We start from the raw sequence: 23684 nt of genomic DNA on the forward strand, positions 1-23684 counted from the left end.
CACAGCAGTGAGAGGCCCGTGTACCGCAAAAAAAAAAAAAAAGAGAGCTTCAAACACCAAAAATAGCTTGGTCATGTATTTAACCGTACACAATGTCTTTTCAAACTATTCTCAACTCTCATGCACAGTCTGTTATCACTTAGAAGAACATTAATCAAATCATATAAGGAAATATTTAAGTCAATCATTCATCTTACAAAATATTATAACTTCTACTTCCTGTTAACAACAAAAATTATATGAGCTGCCATGCCAATTGGTTTGCAGTGATACACTTTTCTCCTACATTAAATATTGAAGCAATCATGAGATTTACATAAATTGATGGATTTATTTCTGATTTTTTACATGATTCTTAACTGTTCCTAAAAGTCTAATAATGAGTATTCATGCATGTATACACATTTACTGAAGCAATATCATGCTTTCTAACATACTCACTTCATAATTTATTATTTTAGCTATAAATTACATTGCTTTATTACAAATTCAAAAAATGGGAAATTCTTATACATAACTTTAATTTTGACTTACGGCTTTTAGAAATCTACGTTACAAAAAGTGTACCATAATTTATTTTTCAATGGTCTGTATGATTTTCTTGAAGGTAAATATTAACATATTTACTGTTTCATACCCACAGACATGGAGGGGAGGCTGTATTCATTGTACCAGGTCATTTTAGGTAAGAGACTTGAGCATCTGTGGATTTTGGTATCGGGGGGTCTCCTGGAACCAATTCCCCGAGGATACTGAGGGATGACTATATTATAATTGGAAGGCAGAAAAGTTAGGAAGTAAGAATGATTTGGCCAATGGGCTTGAATAATAAAAACTGCCTTCACCAAGTAAGCTGTATTTCAAAATTTTTCCATAAATTTAATGCCCTAAATCGGCACCTTCAAAGTGTCTATACAAAAGTGTATTTGAAGTAATAAAAGCATTTTACCAAGATGTCTTAGGTAAAGATTTATTGAAGATCTTGTATTTTTCAACCCTTTCATTATATAGGATTAAATAAAGTGCCCTTAAGTGAGAAAGTAACATAGAATTCTTAGGTATCTGAAACTGGTCAGATCCTCTCGGTGCACGTCCCATAAACTGAGCCACTGCTGGCCTCCAAAGGCTGGGTGACAGAACCCAAGTGAGTCAGCACTGTTTGATTCTTTGCTTTCAAAAAAGATTAGGTGATAAATCATTAAATATGATTTGATGATAGATCACTCTGTGATTTTTTGATATTACTTGACAGAAGTTGAAAGGATTGAATGTCATTGTTCTATTAAAACTCTTTGCACTCCCAACTACCTATCTTTATTAATAAGGTTTTCCAGAACTTCTATCTACACAAAAATTCAAGAGAGAATACCATGATTCTGAACCCTATTTCATTCTAGTAAAAAGTACTATTCAACCCAGGACATCTGAAATACTTTAAAAATTTCTCTTGAAAAGACATGGTAGGATGATCAATAAAAGAACTATAGTATAAAAACACAACACGTTAAGATAAGAACCACGTGGGAAAAGTGGAACGTAAATCATAGTAACAGTTAACTATCACATTTGTGTTGTGTGAAGCAATAAAATAGATACAGTGCACATTTTTTTCTCAACTGGACTGTACAGCAATCTTAAGTGTTGGGAATTCTTACTCACATTCTACAGGTAAGTCCTTGAAGCTCAGGAAGGTGAAATAACTTACCTTGGGTTAATCAAGGGACACAGGCTTCCATTTGCTGATGAGAAATTAAGGAGTGAAATCCATCACAAGAAAACATAACTCTGGAGATCTTTTAAAAATGTTTATATCTTCATAGTATCTGTGTAATATACATCATCCCCAAACTGGAATCATGTCAAATACACAATTTGGAATCACGCCCAACCAATATATAATTTAGTAATCTTTTTCTTTCCACTTCACTTTATAGGAATTAGCAATCAGCTCTGTCATAAAAATCTTTAGAATCCAAATTTTTAAAGGCTATACTATGGACCATAACATGGATCTAGCATTTTCTTGGGAAAAAAAAAAAAAAAGACATCTTTCCTTCATGATGTGTAGGTCCCTTCCCAGTTTTGTGCACAGAATGTTGTGAGCCTGGGCTGTGGGGTCGGGTAAGACCTGTGAGAGACAGGAACTACCTGTTCTGTCATGAGGGACACTCAGGCCTAACACAGATTTCTCAGCTACTGAGCCTTGGCACCGTCACCTAAACCTGGGGACGACGGCTGTGCCTACCTTCCAGCACCCTTGGAGGATGAACTGGGACTGTGTACACAGAGCGACAGCACCCGGCATAGAGAGCTCAGGAAAAGTGATCGAGAACGCGTTCAAATATCCCTGCACACAAATCTCTGGCCACAGTACCGATGAATTCTTTTGGATAAATTCCTAGAAGTATAACAAAAGCTCAGAGTATATGATCATTCAAAAGGTCATTATATTCTGCCAACTTCCAAAAAAGTGCACACATGCATGTTAGAGAAGGCGCTCACCTTTTGGGTCGAGGAAGGCCCATGGGGGTAAGGTTAGGGTCTGGCTTAGGAATGGTTTTCCGGATGCGAATCTGTGAGACCTTCTTTGGCCTCTTCTCCGGCTCAGTCTATTTTTAAGAAGAAAGATGGTCAGGTTGTAAGACATTCTAAATATATGAAGTCCCCTTTCCTGACACCCATCGCATTGCTTCCTCAGTGTACAGATGACTTCAGGAAGTAGTTTATGACAAAGCTCCCACCCCCCGCCGCCCCCACTCCTGACAACAGCGTTTTCAGCAACCACCCCCTTTATGTTACTGTACATGCAGTTCAGATACTGAGATTATCAATATGAAAATTTGCAACTGTTGGAGATAGCAGATACTGCAAAACTGAAGCACACCATTGTTCACTCGTCTCTGAATGCATGAAGCTTCTCGCTCTGTGGTTCGGTTCTCTAAACACTGTTAAATGTGTCATCAAGAGAAAAGGGTCTGGAAGGCGACGAGGAAGAAGAGATTCAAGGTATCCTTTAGTGTCTTGCTAACCTCCCGTACTCAGCTGAAGGTAAGGTGGTAGCAAAGAGACTCAGGGGCCCATCTGTACCTGTCACATCATCTGTGGTGCTACCGCCACCTGACCCCACAGGCACTTTAAATTTACCTCTTTCTGTCCTGGGGGGCTGCTCTGTGGTCGGGGGCACGGGGCTGTCACACCATCCAGCTCATCAAATCCAGGAACCGGGAACTCGGAGGCTGAAAGCAGGAGCTTGCTGACAGCTGAGTCTGTTACCAAGCGAGACTTTGGTACCAAGGCAGGGAATGGAGGCTCTAGCCTAGCACCACGGAGAGAGAGACAGAGAAGAACGACATGGGATGGGTTCACCTTCTATGTTGGCACATTCGTCTTAACATCCAGACAAGAACTGAATGACGTTCCCAGTAAACCTGTCCTCCTGACACTTCTGGACACACCTGTGTCTATACATGTAAAAAACGACGAGAATGTGGTCAATCCACTTCACTGTGATGGAATAACGAACAAGGAAGATGCAGTGAATAAGGAAAAACGTAAAAAGGAACAGGTTTTTTGTGGGAAGAAGACATTTAGTGAACTGAACAAAGGGACTGTGCTCAGACGACATCAATCCCATCCGGGCACTGAAATCGGCTAAATGACTGAGCAGTATCTTAAGGCGACTTGTGGTACAATGAGCTGGCTAGGGATTTTGACGTTTTTTTCATAAATGGGATTGATCACACAACTTTAGTTACACAGGTTGAACCTCAGATTGTTCATCTGAGAGATGTAGATCAGGCTTAGAAGGAGAACAAGACGTCAGAATTATACCATGCCCGACCCACACCAGCCACCAGTGCCCTCGTCCCCCACTTCTCTCTCTCTCTCACTCACACACACACTGCAAACCACAAGCCCTCACGTGCCAGGCGCCACTGGAGCCTCACCTCATATGACTGCCGCTGGTGCTGTAAGCAGCTTCCAGGTCCGGAAGAGGCACGGACGGTAACGCGGTGTGGCTGAAGTGGAGCAAAAGTACACGAGAGGCAGGTTAGGGCAGCGGGATGGCAGGAGAGGCTCTGGTGTACCGTGGGTTTGGAAGGATGCTCAATCAGAGCCCAAGGAAGACGAGAAGTGTCAGTCACCCAGGAAGACGAAAACCTCCCTCCCAGGCATGAGAATTACATGTACGTGCCCATCACTGGAATGGAGGCAGGCTGACAGGAGGATTATATTCTAACTTAAATGGAAAGAAGGCAGGGAGAGATATACAGAGGACAGTAAGAGAAAGGAGGAGGACAAGAATACCCTTAACCTTATACCTTTTAATCAAGTTGTTGAACGTGTATGTTAAAGTTTTTAAAAAGTAATTTAAAGATAAAAATACACTCCTCACTTCTGTATTAACCGTATTAAAATAAAATCTGCCAATTTCTATAAACTTACAAAAAATTGTGAAGAAACCTTATTATCTTTAAAGCCGAGTTCCATGTAAAACATGGTCATGTAGATGAAAACTGTTCACAGGGCTAGTTCCTTTATAATTAAGCTTTGATTTTTATAGATGAAAAATGGTATTAATCACTTATAGATACATTAATATGCATTGATGGAGAGCTTTTGGTACCCCTCAAAGTAAAGCTTGTATCCATTTCTACTGAATTTAGACACAGTACAGGTTTAATTAATCAGGTGTTTATATAATGACCATATAATCCATCTCCTCTGGGAAGTTAGAGAAATTTGTTCAATGGCTGAAACACAGATAAATCAGATTGTTAGAGAGCTTAGCACCAATCTGGAATACTGCGAAAAGGGCTGACCAAATCAGAGGCCTCATCTGGGTCTAGCTCAGCTGACACAGCAACCAGCTGAGTGACCCAAGTTAGAAAAAACCATGTGCCTCAGTCTCATCATCTATAAAAAAAAGGCAAAAAAGATGTCTGTTTGACCCATATTATGGAGTGCTGGAGGATGAGGTTCAAATGAGAAAACGCTGTGGAAACATAAGTTAATTTAATCTTGGTTAAGTCTTGCTTTCTGCGGCTCCCCAATTTATCACGCTTAACATTTCTAAGTGTGTCTACAAACACAGCAAACTTCTAAGCTCTAAGCCAAGGATATATATGATGTTAAGGCACTTTTAGAGCCAATGAGAAAAAAAGTTCCCACAAACACCACCCCTACCACTTCAATTAAAAAATAGGGACTTCCCTGGTGGCGCAGTGGTTAAGAATCTGCCTGTCAACAATGCAGGGGACATAGGTTTGATCCCTGGTCCAGGAGGGTCCGACATGCCGCATAGCAAGTGGGCCTGTGCACCACAACTACTGAGCCTGCACTCTAAAGCCTGCGAGCCACAACTACTAAGCCCGCGTGCCACAACTACTGAAGCCCGTGCACCTAGAGCCCGTGCTCCACAACAAGAGAGGCCACCGCAATGAGAGGGCCGCGCACCGCAACAAGGAGTGGCCCCCACTCGCCGCAAATAGAAAAAGCCTGCGCACAGCAACAAGGACCCAACGCAGCCAAAAATAAATATATTTTAAAAAAAAATTAAATCTTTAAAATACAGGGACTTCCCTGGTGGCGCAGTGGTTAAGAATCCGCCTGCCAATGCAGGAGACATGGGTTCGATCCCTGGTCCGGGAAGATCCCACATGCCACGGAGCAACAAAGCCTGTGCGCCACAACTACTGAGCCTGTGCTCTAGAGCCCGTGAGCCACAACTACTGAGCCCACATGCCACAACTACTGAAGCCCACACGCCTAGAGCCCGTGCTCCGCAACAAGAGAAGGCACCGCAATGAGAAGCCCGCGCACCGCAATGAAGAATAGCCCCCACTCGCCGCAAGTAAAGAAAGCCCGCGTGCAGCAACAAAGACCCAACGCAGCCAAAAATAAGTAAATAAATTTTAAAAAATAATAAAAAAATAAAATACATATATATACACACATATATATAATTAAATTAAAAGTAAACTAAAAAATAAAATAAATGAAATGTCAGATACAGGATCTAAGGGAGAGAGAAAATATTCCCCACCAGAAAACAGAAAAGTCAGGTGGGAAAGAGTTCTGGAAGAGGGAAAAGGGTCATAGGGTCATTCACCTTCACAGGGTGAAATGAATAACTACCCTCCATGCTACCTTAGGACTGGACATAGTTTAAAGAAGATAACATGATTTAAAACTGAGTGTTACAGACACAGAGCAGAGTTTGTTGTAGAGGCAAACAAACTACGCAACAGAAGCAGTGCACCATCATTTAAAACAATTTGATTCATCCTGTTTTATTTTTATGGCTGCCTGATAAGAAGTGAACATTTTCCTGTTTTCCTACAGGACAAGACTCACCATCAGCCACATTCAGGTTCTGGGGTGCCTTTCTGAAGCTCTTTTATTTAGTTAGTTTTCTGCTAAGATGCTGGGTAACTTCACAGTATGCCCCAGAAGCTTTTCAATGACAGAATGATTCTGCATGAGAGACTCTGCCCAGACACACAAACAACAAGGCCTCTCCCAGGCCGTTTGGAATTTTAAGGCTTTTTTGGTGTTGAAGTTTTAAACTACAGCAATGATAAGGGCAAACCAAATGATGTTTAAAGTTTCTGTTTATCTAGAGGATTACAAATAGGAGGATTTAACTATTATGCCTAAAGCAGATCTTCAGGGATGTAACTCCCAAATTCTTTTTCTTCTCTCATTTCCTATTAGAAGGTAAAATGATATTGGTGAAATTATTTTCAACTATTCTCAGTGGTCAAACCACAAGAACTCTTTTCCAGTTCACTTAAAATTCTATAAATTCTATAGCTATTAATATGTAAACACCAATCTCTGAAGCTTCCCTGCTCCAGAAAGAAACACATAGATTCCTAAACTAGATTTGGTGATGCCTATGTAATTAATTAGTTTATTTAAAAAGTATTTCTTCTGTATCCTTTACACACCAACCACTGAGTTAGGTGCAGGCTGTTATAATACCTTGTGAACAAGTAATAGTTACAAGTCACAAGTCACTACTTATAGTAATGGGATATGTTCTTTGCAAGGTGAGAGCAAGAGGAGAAAAGGAGAGATTCAAGATTTAATGGTTCACAGAATTAAATGGACAGAACAAAGGAAGGTACAAAATAAAGGGTTCTGCAAGAAATCTAGACCCTTCAGGAAAATTAGAGGGGGCTACACTTCAGAATTACTGCTGCATGTTCCTAGCAGAGATTGGGCAATAAACAGGAAATGGCAGGCACAGACTCTGTGCCCTGAATTTTCAGGAGCGCCCTTTCCTCCCCCCAATGGTAGGATGCAAACATGGGACTTCAGCAAAGAACAGGGGACGGATTTTACCTGCTCATGGTGCCCAGAGGTGGCTGCCGCTTGCTGTGAGAGGAATCAAGAGCAGAGATTTCGAAGGGGCAGGCAGAAGGCCCGTGCTGGCTCCAAATGGACAGGACTCGGCCCACCGAGTAGGGCAGAGAACAGAAGACCTTGTCTGCTATGGAGGTGGGAGACCGTAACCCTTTCAGACCCTGGGTAAACTGGGTCAGGAAGAGCCTCTGCATGGTGGGCATGTGGCTAGAGCAGCTCCGTTTTTTGGTCCAGATTCGGTAACATCCTGGGGAACAAAGTGCTAGGAGTGTGTGAAGGCCAAGGACGGAGCAGCCCGCTCTGGTCTGGACTATGGTGGTGGCTCCATGGTCTTGGAGAGGAACTGGAGGCTGCAGTGGAGGCTGGGCGCCTGCTTGACAGTACAGGCCAGGGTCTTCCCTGAACATGGCCACCCCAGGGCAGTCGTGGGCCAAGAAGAAAGAGAAGGTCCACTTGGGAGGTGAAGACGGGCACCGGCGGGCCTCTCCTAAGGCGAGCCTCGCGGGTGCACAGTGCTCGGGAAAAGTCCTTGGGGACTCGGTCCCGCACTCGGAGCCCGACTTCACGTGAAAGGATACTGGGAAGATTTCGGAACCAAACAACAGGGATGGCATCTTGTCGCTCAAATCTATGAAGCTCATTTTGATGGCTTCGAGCGAATAAAGCGTCAAGGGTTTACTGTTAGGCCTCCTGTCCCAATCACTATGTGCCAACCATGGATTCAGCTGTGTTGTGCTGTAGGAAAACCCATCCAGGAGCCTTTTGTATCTGAGCCGCTTGTAGCTTTTAGCCACTGGAAGAAGGTCAGAGGAACACCGCCGATACCGCAGCTTCTGGGTCTTCGTGGCTGGGGCCAGTCTGGAGGCAAGGATGGACAGCTTGCTGAATAAGGCTGATTCTTTGGTAGGCTTCCGAACATTCAGGCTACGCGAGGGCTGGCCTGGAGTGGCCTTCTGCTTTGGTACGTGGCTAACAAGGCTCCTGGCAGGGGCTGTTTCAGGTTCCAGTTGCGTGGGTGCAGACACAGTATGTGAACTGAGAAATCTGTATGCGTTTGTGGGGATGGTTTCAGAGGAGCTCTTTAAAAATGTAGAATTTCTGATTTTACTTATTTTCCTCCCCATGTTGACTAGCTCCTGGCAGGAAACTTTCTTACACGTTCGGTGGGGCTGCTTCTTTAAGGGAAGCACTCCTTTCTGATGTGAAGTGTTCCCAAAGGCACCGTGTAGTTCATCACGCCCAGCGGAGCTGGGGTCTTGTGCTTTCCGGGGGACATCATGGAGGCAAGGGCCTGCGCAGGACTCAATGTCCTTTTTTGATGGGCGACACAAGCTTTCCTCCTTTGGGTCTTTCAGCTTCTGAAACCCTGCAGCAGTGTCGCCGCCTGTGGCTGGCTTTGCTAGGGTGATATTTTTCACCACGGTGGGCTCAGCTTTGCAATCCTTAGGTTGGCTCTTACTTTGCGCCTCATCTGACAACATATTAGATGATGTGCATCGTTCCAAAGCTGCATGTGCTTCTTTTTGATGCATCTGTTCCTCTTCCTTGTAGTCCGAAACCTTCTGGCTCTGTTGGTCCTCAGCAACACGCAGCACCCTCGGGGGTTTAAGATGGGTCTGAGACACCTGGCTCATGTTATCACCATGAACACCTTCTCTGACAGTCATCTCTTCGGACTCCTCCACAGCAGGAAACTGACCCCGTGGTCCCCTCTGGTGTTCTGTAGTTTCTTCTCTTTTCACTTCGGTTTCTGTTTCCATCGTCAAAGGCGAACTTTCCGCAATGAGGGCTGTGCCGCTTTCTTTGCTAGGATTACTCTTATCCCTTGGTGCTCTTCCTTTCATCTCAGGCAGGACCATGCAGTCCTTTACATTCTCACAGGGCATTTCACCATCTTTTGGTTTAAAAAGGTTTTTCAGGTCAGTTTCCTCACTATTCATAATTGTTTCTGATTTTTCTTGAGACAACGGATACAAAGGAATTATCTCAGTGGATTTCAGGCTTCCCGGGGGAACAGAGTTCTCATCTTGGTGTCCAGAAGATGTCAGTTCTTCTGAGGAAATTCCAATGGCATTTCCCTTGTCGTGCTCAGAATTTATTTCTAGTCTTGATCCTTCAATCATTCCTTGTGTTTCTCTCAGAGATGCTTCTTTAGCTTGCTGTTCAAGATGAATATAATTTAAAGACACATTTATTCTATCCAATACTCTTACATTTGGTTTATGATCTGCCACAGACCCTGTCTCAGGGGCACAAGAGTCTGGACACACTTCCATTTCACAGTCTTTTAACAATCTGCATACTTTCTCTTCACGTGATTTTTTAATTTCGAGAGAGTCTGCTGTCGAGGAAGCAGCATCTTGGGAATCTGAATCCTGGTCCATCCTTCCCATAAATGCAGCAATAGGCTCTCCTCTTTGTGACAGCACACTCCTTGAGGTTTCCTTTAACACTGGCCCATCCTGCCTTGCACCCCCATCAAGAGTACTAGACGCCCTTATGTCCAGAACGCCTTCTGTGTCCTTAACACTACAGCCTGTGGAGACCATGTCTGCCATACCGTCTATGGGCTCCTCACAACCAGAAATCCTTTCAAAGGCCCCTTTCTTCAGGCTTCCACCAGACGATGAGCTGTTATTGCCTGAACCAACTGGCAGATCCTTCAGGCTATGGCTCACCTCTCCATTAGGTATTGCAACCACCTCTCTCTGGTCGCTGCCTAGTGTCTCCTTAGCTGGGTTATCTTCACTTCTGCATTCATTGGATCTGTTTGGGTTACTCTGGCAGCCGAGGGCTTCATCTGCCTTCTGCTCAGGAGTTTCGGCTGCTTGGTTCATGTTTTTAACACCGGGGAACATAACAGTAGGAAACTGGTCCAACAATTTTTCAGGACTTGGAATGTTTGCAGGTTGGTTTAATTCCTGTGCGGCACAATCACAGATGTTATGTTTACAAAACACAGTCTCTTTGGGTGTGTCCTGTTCTTCTTCTTCTAGCCCTTCCTCGCTGGGATGGATGTGACAGGTGGAGTGGATGGTCCTGTTTGGAGCTTCACTATTTAACATGCCTGCCGTCATTTCGTTTCTGATCTTACCGCCTGGAAGCCTGCCTTCAGTTTCTCCCCCATCTGGCTCACTTTCCGCCGATGTACAACTCACTTTATGGATGCAACTTTCCACGGAGGCTTCTCTCCCTTGGGGGCGGTGATCGCTGTGCTGAAATACATTTTCATACTTGGTTATCAGACAGTTCTCAACTCCCAGGATGGTTTCGCTGGGCTCCAGGGCAGCATGGGCAGAACACGCGCTCTCCTCTGGGACGTTTTTTCTTACACAAGGGCAGCTAGAGAGATCCCGAGATTGAATGCTTTGACATTCCATGGCAGAGACCTCTTGAGGCAAGCCTGCTGCTTCTTTCTGATTTGAGAGAAGTCTGGAATGCAGACCTTCTGCTCCTGAATCAGCTGTTTCAGTTTTTCTTTCTAGGCTTTCTGATTTGCTGTTTAAGGTGGGATTGTTTGAAGAGGCACCACAGGTTCTGTCACCTGGTGGAGAGATGTCTTTCATTTTTGTCTTTACAGGAACAGTCTGGGTACCAGCAGTGACATCTGCTCCATCCTCTGACGGAGGGTGCTGGCTCTGTCGGGAGCCCACGCTCGCTGCTACAGGCATCTCTTTGTCAGTTGGCAACTTCGCATGGTTTTGAGAATTAAGGGACACTTGATTTAAAACACATTCACTTCCTATTTTGTTTACAACTAGTTCGTTGGCATAAGGAAGTTCATTCACCTCCCATGCAGCGCTCTGTTTCTCTAAATGGGGACCATCGTCCTGGGAGTTCTGTACAGCTATTTCTGACTCAGGTCTGTCATCAAATTCTAGGGCTGGCAGTAACGGAGCAATGTCTTTCTTGGGTTTCAACACCTCATTTATAGAACTTATCTGGTCCTCTGGCATTAAACTCACAGGGGATTTTCTTTCAATCAGAAATCCATCATGTGATGCTTCATTTAACTGGGTGCTGCCTTCCAGATTTCTCTGGGTGCTGACTAAGGAGTCAGAGTCTTTACTGTAAATCTTTTCCCTTAACATACCAGGCTCTATAGTGGTTGTCTGTTCTGGCTCTTCAATCTGCATCGAGAAGGAAAAATGGTTCTCTTCAGAGTGTGTGCCTGGATAGCTTATATTAGCAAAAGTTCCTCTATGGTCCTCATGATTTGCCAAGTTATCTTGAATGTCTAAAGTGATTTTTAAATCATTTTTTTTAAACATTATTTCCGTGGCTTCAGTAAAAGAATTGGGCATTAAAGAACTAGAGCAGTCTGTATGGATACTGCCGTGAGGGCAGTAGTGATCGTGGATATTTTCTTTGGGGAAGTCAACAGCCTCTTTTTTCCCAGAATAGTGACCACTAGCATCCTCTTCTGCTTGCCTGGCATTAACAAGAAACAGTTCCTCTCTTTCACTCCTGGGGTTCAAAGGCTGTTCATTTTCTTCTCTAGAAGCCAAGTTCTTGCTTTGATCGTCCCCATCAAAACAGGAACTGTCTGTCTTTTTAGCAGATCCCTTTGGCAAGCTATCACCATCAAAACCACACTTTTCTGAGGATGTTGTTCTGGATTCTGGACCAGACAAACATGATGTGAAATGTGAAACTTCAGAATTTTCTTCTAAGGGTTCTACAATAACCACCTTTCTCATGGCTTTGGGACTACCATGTGCAGAACTGTGTCTCTCACTATGGTGGCCAGGAACCTGTTGGCGATTGTCATCTGCTTCACAGACAAGTTTTAATGTACACAACTCTTCCTTTCCATCGTCCACTTTGGAAATGGCACTCTTCCCTGGTAATAATGACAACCAAGGAGGACAGGTTTTTAGTTCTTCACATTCTTTTTCTTTAGTTGCTTCTATTAATCCAGGGTCCACAGAGTTTAAAGGCTCTAGGGAAACTAATGTGCTAGTCTCTGAAACCTCACCACTGGTCGTGATTTTGTCTATTTCTGGGTATCCACTGCACCCAGCTGAGAGACCTTTACTTACATGGCCATTCTCATGTCCTTCATTATTATCTGTCTTAGTCCCACTGACCTTCATACCTTGTACTTCCTCAGTAGATTTTAGCAGAGTTTCAGCTGTAATTTGTACATTTCCTTCTGCACAAGAGAAAGAAATCCAAATCAATATGTAATCATTAAAAGAAACAAACCATTTGCTATATCATCATAAATTTAATCATGCACCAAACGGCAGCAACAAAAAAGACCCAACTCACAAAGAGAATTGCAAAGTTAGTGTTACAATACCATTGGCCTGTTCTTCTCTGCAAAATATGACAGAGGGCCAAAAGAGTACCTGGAAGAAAGAGGTTACTCTGAACAAATGCCTTTCTTTAAATGTTACTTACTTAAATGCACTTACCTAGCTGGACAAATGAATATAATGGGGAGACATATGCCTAATTCAGATCTTAGGAAGCTTCCATCCTAAAGCATTAATAAAGTAGACTCACAATAAAATAGCTTATATTACTAAATGACCATCTTCTTAATACTTGAGTAAACAATAGATAAAATTATCTCTTTGACAAAGAACAGTTATACATAAAACCTATGTAAAAGAGATTACTCTTTAAGTTGAATATTAGTCTTGAACCCAATTACCTGCAACGCTTGCCTCCCTACAGGACTGGTCATTAGTTGGTAATTATTGAAGGTAAGTGATAGGTACACAGCGGTTTAATACATTCTCCTTTCCACTGCTGAATAAATGTGAAATTTTCCGTTACAAAATGTTAAAAAACAAACAAAAAACCTTTCTAAGCAGAATATAAACACATTCATAAAGAAGGAGTTTACTGCACAGAGTTTCTCTGAAATTCTAGGCACACGATGTAATATAAAGAAGTTCCCCAAACGTGCTAATCTACAAAAGATTTTTCATCCTTCTCTCTTTACAGAAAACAAACCTGAAGCTATTCACATTAACGTAAATGTAAATGTGTACATGCATGTGCGTATACATGCATGTACATAACAGGACACCTGCATTAAGCAGATAAAGCAAAATGCAAATCCATCTACAAATCTAATTCCCACTAGAACATAAGCTCCACGAGGGGAAAGATCAAGTTTGTTTTAGTCTCTCCACCTCCCTACTGTCTAGCATAATACCTGGTATGTAATAGCACTCAATAAATATTTGTGAAGTTAATAAATGACTACAGTTGGGTGACATCAGCAAATGCTATTAATAATGTCTTCCTAGGGCTTCCCTGGCCATTTCTTAACTAGTTCTGAGAGCAGCAATTTTGAGAGAAAGAGCAGTGACTCTGAAGGCAAGCCAGCTGGGCTCTGTGATGTCACCCACCTCTCTGAGTCTCCTTTGTAAAAAGAGGGTAAGTATACTTACCTCAGTGTTACTCTGAGGATTAAATTAAATGATACATATAAAATACCACCTGGGGGCTTCCCTGGTAGCGCAGTGGTTGAGAGTCCGCCTGCCGATGCAGGGGACACGGGTTCGTGCCCCGGTCCGGGAAGATCCCACATGCCACGGAGCAGCTGGGCCCATGAGCCATGGCCGCTGAGCCTGCGTGTCCGGAGCCTGTGCTCCGCAACGGGAGAGGCCACACAGTGAGAGGCCCGCGTCCCGCAAAACAAACAAACAAACAAACCACCTGGTACAGTGTCTGCCATATAAAGGAGAAGTGTTTTTCCTTTGTTCTGCTCTCTCTGATTCTTATTTTACTGAATCTGAGAATAGCTTAAATGATTAACTTAATAACTAGGCTAGGACACAGCATTTAGAAATACTCAGAGTCACCAAATACTAGATACATAAATGTGTGCTGCATTCCATAAGTGTGCAAAGCTACCAATCACTGACAAAAGGCAGCCTTGAAATCCTAATGGTCCACTGAGTATTTATCTTTGAAACTGACCCACTTTCCATATCATAGCAGACAATTCTAACCTATTCATGAATTTCTAAGCAAAATACTCCAAATGGTTTTACTATGTCTCTCTGCTGGACGCAGCAGCATTCATGAAACCGGTCATGTATATTCTGGCCCCTCCCCCACTCCCCTCACCACACTAGTCCTATCCCTCACTATATCTACTCAGGAAAACACTAAAACTCTTCATCCAACCCCAAACCATTTACTGTGCAAGGCACTTAAGGCAAGATTCACGCTTAGAGCCCCCACCTGCTGGAAGACCGCCTGTTTTCCACACGTCCAGTCTTAGTGGGGAGGCCGGGGAGCAGCTACTTCCCAGGTGGTGAGCAGAGGGGCAGGTGGGGAAGAGGGGTTGTGGACAGCACGAAAGCAAAATGATACTCTGCCTACTCTTTTGGCTTGTTTTTAATCACATTTATTGTGAAATCACAAAGAACTTTAAAGGAGCCTTTAAGAAAGTTTTCTATTTATTAGTAAGTTTTCAAAAGGCCATGGAACACTGACCTGGGTACTCATCTGTAATGTGGGAGAAAAAGAGTATCCACATCACAGGACTTGTAAAGATTAGATGAGTCGGTGACCTGTCCGTTACTTCTGACAGGTAAAACTGTCAGAAGTGCCAGACGGAGTCCACGCTTAGTGAGTGCGAACCACTCCCCTGGAACTTCACTCCCTTGCACAACATCTCTATCAAAGCCTCTGTAAGGCTGTTTCTCAATTATGTGTCTCATTTATCTGCTCCATGAGACTGGAGGTATGTGAGGGCAGAAACTGGATCTTAATGATCGCTGTGTACTCAGTACCCAACCGTGACCCTGGAGACTGGCAGGTACATACAGATGTTAGCAGAAAGAAGAATTAAATGAGGGAAGGTGTTAGAAGTATTAGGTACACTGGAGGGTGAAATGTGTATTCTGTGAGGTATGTGCCCACTTAAGAAGCACAGGAGTTTCATGACCTCAGCTGAAGATCCTGGATTTGTAGTTCTATGATAACTGCTTAATGGTGCTTGTGTTCTCAGAAATTGACAAACATCCTAAAACTGGTATGAAAATGCAACGGACACGTAACAGCCAAAACAATCTTGAAGAACAAAGCTGGAAGACTCATAATTCCTGCTTTAAAAACTTACTACAGGGCTTCCCTGGTGGCGCAGTGGTTGAGAGTCTGCCTGCCGATGCAGGGGACACGGGTTCGTGCCCTGGTCCGGGAAGATCCCACATGCCGTGGAGCGGCTGGGCCTGTGAGCCATGGCTGCTGAGCCTGCGCATCCGGAGCCTGTGCTCCGCAGCGGGAGAGGCCATAACAGTGAGAGGTCCGCGTACCGAAAAAAAAAAAAAAAAAAAAAAAAAAAACCCCGACTTACTACAAAGCTACAATAATCAAGTCCGTGTGGCCCTGGCGCTGGGGAGACATAAAGATCAATGCAGCAGAACCCCGGGTCCAGAAACAAACTCTAACATTTATAGTCAGTTAACTGATTTCTGACAAAGGGACCAAAAAGAATACCTTTCCAACAAATGGTCCTGGAAAAAGTGGATATCCACATGCAAAAGAATAAATTTGAACCCTAGCTCACATCACACGAAATAATCAACTCAAAGTTGATCATAAACTTAAATGTAAGAGCTGAAACTATAATAAACTCTTACAAGCAAAACACAAGAGTAAATCTTCATGACTTTGTGTTAGATAATGATTTCTTTCTTTCTTTTTTAAAAATTTATTTATTTATTTATATTTTTGGCTGCCTTGGGTCTTTGTTGCTGCATGTGGGCTTTTCTCTAGTCATGGCGATTCACGGGCTTCTCATTGGGTGGCTTCTCTTGTTGCAGAGCGTGGGCTCTAGGCGCACAGGCTTCAGTAGTTGTGGCACTCGGGCTCAGTAGTTGTGGCTCAAGGGCTCTAGAGCACAGGCTCAGTAGTTGTGGTGCATGGGTTTAGCTGCTCCGCAGCATGTGGGATCTTCCCAGACCAGGGCTCGAACCCGTGTCCCCTGCATTGGTAGGCAGATTCTCAACCACTGTGCCACCAGGGAAGTCCCAGGTAATGATTTCTTAGCTAAGAAACCAAAAGCACAAGTGATTAAAAAAAGGAAGACTGATAAGCTGGACTCCATCAAAACTAAAAACTTTTTATACTTGAAACTAAAATAATATTGTAAATCAACTAGACCTCAATTTTTTTAAAAAAAAGTTAAATTAATCAATTTAAAAAAATTTAAAACTTTTGTGCTTTTTAAACATTTTTTTTTAATTAAAAAAAAATTTTTGGCCGTGCCATGTGGCATGTGGGATCTTAATTCCCCGACCAAGGATTGAACCCACACCCCCTGCAGTGGAACTGAAATCTTAACCACTGGATCGCCAGGGAAGTCCCAAAACTTTTGTGCTTCTAAGGACAACATCAAGAAGCAAAAAGACAAACCACTGGTGGGGAGAAAATATTTGCAAATCAACCATCTGATAAGGGATTTGTACTTAATATATATAAAGAAGTCTTACAACTAAACAATAAAAAGACAAAAAGTCTAATTTAAAAATAGGCAGAGGGAGCAGAGCTCCCCATTTCTCAAGTGTTGTCTGTACATAGTAACTTCCTTCCAAAGAGCTGACAGTATGGAAAGGGGGAGGGGGAGTAACCTTACAAACACCACTTCACGTTTATAGTAAGTACCCTTGATATGTGATGAAAGTGGCACTTTACCTGTGGGAGTTTCCTCTCCCAAACCCATAAATAACCCTAGTCTTAATGAGAAAAACATCCGACAAACCCCAATGGAGAGGCGTTCTACAATACACTCGACCAGCATTCTTCAAAACTCTCAGCATCACCCAAAATAAGAAAGTGTGAGAAACCATCATAGCCAAGAGGAGCCTAAGGGGTTAAGAGGACTAAATGTGAGGTGGGATCCTAGATGGGACCCTAGAACAGAAAGAGGACATTAGGGAAAAACTAAGGGAATCAGAATAAACTATGAACTGTATAACAACACTGGTTCATGAGCTGTAACAAATATACAATACTGATACGTTAACAATAGGGGAAACGGCGGGGGGGGGGGGGCGTGGGAGGGCGTGGGGTGGGGAGGGGAGTGAAGGTTGGGATGGAAACCCTCTGTGTCATCTGCTCAATTTCTCTGTAAATCCTACACTGCTTTACAAATAAAATTATTAGTTTTTTAAAAAAGAAAAACAAAAGGGAAAAGGACTTGAATAAGCATTTTCCCAAAGACATATGAACGGTAATGGGCACACAAGAAGATGCTCAACATCATTAGTCATAAGAGCAATGAAGATCAAAACCACAATGAGATGTCAATTCACACCCATTAAAATGGCTATTATTCAAAAGAAAACAAAAGATAACTGTTGGGGGCTTCCCTGGTGGCACAGTGGTTAAAGAATCCGGTTGCCAATGCAGGGGACACAGGTTCAAGCCCTAGCCTGGAAAGATCCCACATGCTGCAGAGCAGCTAAGCCCATGCACCACAACTACTGAGCCCGCATGCCACAACTACTGAAGCCCATGAGCCTGGAGCCTGTGCTCCGCAACAAGAGAAGCCACTGCAATGAGAAGCCCGCACATCACACGGAATAGTAGCCCCCGCTCGCCACAACTAGAGAAAGCCCGCGTGCAGTAACCAAGACCCGATGCAGCCAAAAATAAATAAAATATAACTGATAAAGGATGTGGAGAAATTGGAACATTTTGGGAATTCCCTGGTGGTCCAGTGGTTAGGACTCGGCACTTTCACTGCTGGGGTCCGGGTTCGATCCCTAGTCAGGGAACTAAGATCCTGCAAGTTGCAGGATGCAGCCAAAACAAAACAAAACCAAAAAGACCATATGTTGTAAGGTCTCATTTATACAGTGTCCAGAACAGGCATATCTACAGAGACACAAGTAGATTAGTGACTGGAGGAGGCTGGGGGTATGTGGGGATGGGGAATGACTGCTAACAGGTACAAGGTTTCCTTGGGAAGTGATAAAAATTAAATTATTGAAGTATACACTTTAAATGGGTGAAAATTATTGTCTATAAATTATATCTCCATGAAATTGTTTTTTCAAAAAGTGCTCATACTCCAATTATAATAAAAGTTACATCAGAAAACTCAGACACCTTTTTGGTGTTATCTCCAAATGACCCTACTTCAGGATAGACATGCTGGAGGTTGACAAAGATTCAATAGCATTTCCATGACAACATTTTCCTGGATCAAAATTTAAGTGGCTAGACATGGAAACTAAATATGACGTAAGTTTTGGTTTATCCTGCATCTTGTCCTTGGAAAGATGTGTAATGGGTTAGCAATGTTGAAATGCCTTATAAAAGGAAGCTCTCTGATGGAGGTTCACAAAGGCTGCCTACTGGTGGTAGGATTGCGGCAGAGAGCCCTATAAGTTCCGTCACCTCCTATGCTTGTACTGCCCACTGGACACCTGGCTTTCTGAATTCCAGATAAGTCAACAAACAATGAGATAGCATTCAACTCCTCACCTGGAACTCTTATATATTGCTGGTGGGAATAAAAAAGGGTACAAGCACCCCGGAAAACAGTTTGGTAATTTCTTGTAAAATTAAACACATACTTCCCAAATGACCCAGGAGTCCCAAGCCTAGGTATTTGCCCAGGTGAAATGACAACTCAAGTTCACACAAAAACTTGTACAAGGGACTTCCCTGGTGGTCCAGTGGGTAAGACTCCATGCTCCTAGTGCAGGGGGCCCGGCCAGGGAACTAGATCCTGCATGCATGCTGCAACTAAGAAGTCTGCATGTCACAACTAAGACCCAGCGCAGCCAAAATAAACTATAAATAAATAAATAAATGAAAGTAAATTAAAAAAAAAAAAACTTGTATGAAAGTGTTTACCGCAGCATTATGCATAATTACCAAAACTGGAAACAACTCAAATTTCCCTCGAATGAGAAGCAGATAAATCGTGATACAGCGGGAAGATGGCGGAAGAGTAAGACGCGGAGATCACCTTCCTCCCCACAGATACACCAGAAATACATCTACGCGTGGAACAACTCCTTCGGAGCACCTACTGAACGCTGGCAGAAGACCTCAGACCTCCCAAAAGGCAAGGAACCCCCCACGTACCTGGTTAGGGCAAAAGAAAAAACTAAACAGAGACAAAAGGATAGGGACGGGTCCTGCACCAGCGGGAGAGAGCTGTGAAGGAGGAAAAGTGTCCACACACTAGGAAGCCCCTTCGCGGGTGGAGACTTCGGGAGGCGGAGTGGGGGAGCTTGGGAGCCGCGGAGGAGAGCACAGCAGCAGGGGTGCGGAGGGCAAAGCGGACAGATTCCAGCGCAGAGGATCGGGCCGACCGGAACTCGCCACCCGAGAGGCTTGTCTGCTCGCCCGCCGGGGCGGGCGGGACTGGGAGCTGAGGCTCCGGCTTTTGTCGGAGCGCCGGGAGAGGACTGGGGTTGGCGGCGTGAACACAGCCTGCAGGGCGTTAGTGCACCGCGAGAGAGTCCGGGGAAAAGTCTGGACCTGCCGAAGAGGCAAGAGACTCTTACGTCCCTCTTTGTTTCCTGGTGCACGAGGAGAGGGGATTAGGAACGCTGCTTGAGAGAGCTCCAGGGACGGGCGCTAGCCGCGGCTAGAAGTGCGGAGCCCAGAGACAGACATGAGACGCTAGGGCCGCTGCTGCTGCCGCCAGGAGGCCTGTGTGCGAACACAGGTCACTAGCCACACGCCCTTCCGGGGAGCCTGTGCAGCCCGCCACTGCCGGGGTCCCGGGATCCAGGGACAACTCCCCCGGGAGAACGCACGGCGCGCCTCAGGCTGCAACGTCACGCTGGCCTCTGCCGCCGCAGGCCCGCCCCACACTCCGTGACCCTCCCTACCCCCCGGCCTGAGTGAGCCAGAGCCTCCGAATCAGCGGCTCCTTTAACCCCGTCCTGTCTGAGCAAAGAACAGACGCCCTCCGGCGACCTACACGCACAGGCGGGGCCAAATCCAAAGCTGAGCCCCTGGGAACTGTGAGAACAAAGAAGAGAAAGGGAAATCTCTCCCAGCAGCCTCAGAAGCAGTGGATTAAAGCTCCACAATCAACTTGATATACCCTGCATCTGTGGAATACCTGAATAGACAACGAATCATCCCAAATTAAGAAGCCCTGTGGATGAAAGGCTCTTGGGGCTGCAGCCAGGAGTCAGTGCTGTGCCTCTGAGGTGGGAGAACCAACTTCAGGACACTGGTCCACAAGAGGCCTCCCAGCTGCACATAATATCAAACAGCAAAAATCTCCGAGAGATCTCCATCTCAACACCAGCACCCAGCTTCACTCAACGACCAGCAAACCACAGGGCTGGACATCCTATGCCAAACAACTAGCAAGACAGGAACACAACCCCACCCATTAGCAGAGAGGCTGCCCAAAATCATAATAAGTGTACAGACACCCCAAAACACATCACCAGACGTGGACCTGCCCACCAGAAAGACAAGATCCAGCCTCATCCACCAGAACACAGGCCCTAGTCCCCTCCACCAGGAAGCCTACACAACCCACTGAACCAACCTTAGCCACTGGGGACAGACACAAAAAACAACAGGAACTACGAACCTTCAGCCTGCAAAAAAGGAGACCCCAAACACAGTAAGATAAGCAAAATGAAAAGACAGAAAAACACACCGCAGATGAAGGAGCAAGATAAAAACCCACCAGACCTAACAAATGAAGAGGAAATAGGCAGTCTACCTGAAAAAGAATTCAGAATAATGATAGTAAGGTTGATCCGAAATCTTGGAGATAGAATGGACAATAGAATGGACAAAATGCAAGAATCAGTTAACAAGGACCTAGAAGAACTAAAGATGAAACAAGCAATTATGAACAACACAATAAATGAAATTAAAAGTACTCTAGATGGGATCAATAGCAGAATAACTGAGGCAGAAGAACGGATAAGTGACCTGGAAGATAAAATAGTGGAAATAACCAATGCAGAGCAGAATAAAGAAAAAAGAATGAAAAGAACTGAGGACAGTCTCAGAGACCTCTGGGACAACATTAAACGCACCAACATTCGAATTATAGGGGTTCCAGAAGAAGAAGAGAAAAAGGAAGGGACTGAGAAAATATTTGAAGAGATTATAGTTGAAAACTTCCCTAATATGGGAAAGGAAATAGTTAATCAAGTCCAGGAAGCACAGAGAGTCCCATACAGGATAAATCCAAGGAGAAATACGCCAAGACACATATTAATCAAACTGTCAAAAATTAAATACAAAGAAAACATATTAAAAGCAGCAAGGGAAAAACAACAAATAACACATAAGGGAATCCCCATAAGGTTAACGGCTGATCTCTCAGCAGAAACCCTACAAGCCAGAAGGGAGTGGCAGGACATACTGAAAGTGATGAAGGAGAAAAACCTGCAGCCAAGACTACTCTACCCAGCAAGGATCTCATTCAGATTTGATGGAGAAATTAAAACCTTTACAGACAAGCAAAAGCTGAGAAAGTTCAGCACCACCAAACCAGCTTTACAACAAATGCTAAAGGACCTTCTCTAGGCAAGAAACACAAGAGAAGGAAAAGACCTACAATAACAAACCCAAAACAAAATGGGAATAGAACATATATATCGATAATTACCTTAAATGTAAATGAATTAAATGCTCCCACCAAAAGACACAGACTGGCTGAAGGGATACAAAAACAAAACCCATATATATTCTGTCTACAAGAGACCCACTTCAGACCTAGAGACACATACAGACTGAAAGTAAGGGGATGGAAAAAGATATTCCATGCAAATGGAAACCAAAAGAAAGCTGGAGTAGCAATTCTCATATCAGACAAAATAGACTTTAAAATAAGGACTATTAAAAGAGACAAAGAAGGACACTACATAATGATCAAGGGATCGATCCAAGAAGAAGATATAACAATTGTAAATATTTATGCACCCAACATAGGAGCACCTCAATACATAAGGCAAATACTAACAGCCATAAAAGGGGAAATCGACAGTAACACATTCATAGTAGGGGACTTAAACACCCCACTTTCACCCATGGACAGATCATCCAAAATGAAAATAAATAAGGAAACACAAGCTTTAAATGATACATTAAACAAGATGGACTTAATTGATATTTATAGGACACTCCATCCAAAAACAACAGAATACACATTTTTCTCAAGTGCCCATGGAACATTCTCCAGGATAGATCATATCTTAGGTCACAAATCAAGCCTTGGTAAATTTAAGAAAATTGAAATTGTATCAAGTATCTTTTCTGACCACAACGCCATGAGACTAGATATCAATTACAGGAAAAGATCTGTAAAAAATACAAACACATGGAGGCTAAACAATACACTACTTAATAATGAAGTGATCACTGAAGAAATCAAAGAGGAAATCAAAAAATACCTAGAAACAAATGACAATGGTGACACAACGACCCAAAACCTGTGGGATGCAGCAAAAGCAGTTCTAAGGGGGAAGTTTATAGCAATACAAGCCCACCTTAAGAAGCAGGAAACATCTCGAATAAACAACCTAACCTTGCACCTCAAGCAATTAGAGAAAGAAGAACAAAAAAACCCCAAAGTTAGCAGGAGGAAAGAAATCATAAAAATCAGATCAGAAATAAATGAAAAAGAAATGAAGGAAACGATAGCAAAGATCAATAAAACTAAAAGCTGGTTCTTTGAAAGGATAAACAAAATTGATAAACCATTAGCTAGACTCATCAAGAAAAAAAGGGAGAAGACTCAAATCAATAGAATTAGAAACGAAAAAGGAGAAGTAACAACTGACACTGCAGAAATACAAAAGATCATGAGAGATTACTACAAGCAACTCTATGCCAATAAAATGGACAACCTGGAAGAAATGGACAAATTCTTAGAAAGGCACAACCTGCCAAGACTGAATCAGGAAGAAATAGAAAATATGAACAGACCAATCACAAGCACTGAAATTGAAACTGTGATTAAAAATCTTCCAACAAGCAAAAGCCCAGGACCAGATGGCTTCACAGGAGAATTCTATCAAACATTTAGAGAAGAGCTATCACCTATCCTTCTCAGACTCTTCCAAAATATAGCAGAGGGAGGAACACTCCCCAACTCATTCTACGAGGCCACCATCACCCTGATACCAAAACCAGACAAGGATGTCACAAAGAAAGAAAACTACAGGCCAATATCACTGATGAACATAGATGCAAAGATCCTCAACAAAATACTAGCAAACAGAATCCAACAGCACATTAAACGGATCATACACCATGATCAAGTGGGGTTTATTCCAGGAATGCAAGGATTCTTCAATATACGCAAATCAATCAACGTGATACACCATATTAACAAA

The 23684-nt window shown here is 43.4% G+C and overlaps 1 protein-coding gene across 11 annotated transcripts in view; it reads right to left on the minus strand.

Annotated features, from left to right (window-relative positions):
* The window catches only part of PRR14L (proline rich 14 like), a 64106-nt gene that overhangs the window by 14542 nt on the left and 25880 nt on the right, over positions 1-23684 (minus strand). For 5 of the 11 annotated variants that reach the window (XM_019950076.3, XM_019950073.3, XM_073790316.1 and 2 more), the window contains 4 exons: positions 7351-12526; positions 3948-4019; positions 3145-3316; positions 2503-2609 (listed from right to left, as the gene is read on the minus strand). In XM_019950076.3, the coding sequence (XP_019805635.1) occupies positions 2503-2609; positions 3145-3316; positions 3948-4019; positions 7351-12526 (5527 nt within the window). Of the gene's footprint in view, positions 1-1703; positions 1740-2245; positions 2399-2502; positions 2610-3144; positions 3317-3947; positions 4020-7350; positions 12527-23684 lie in introns of those variants that run through there. The other 6 variants (XR_012325263.1, XR_002179371.3, XR_002179373.3 and 3 more) reach the window with 6 other exon arrangements.

The sequence above is a fragment of the Tursiops truncatus genome, chromosome 13, assembly GCF_011762595.2.
Source record: "Tursiops truncatus isolate mTurTru1 chromosome 13, mTurTru1.mat.Y, whole genome shotgun sequence".
In the NCBI taxonomy this organism is placed as follows: domain Eukaryota; kingdom Metazoa; phylum Chordata; class Mammalia; order Artiodactyla; family Delphinidae; genus Tursiops; species Tursiops truncatus.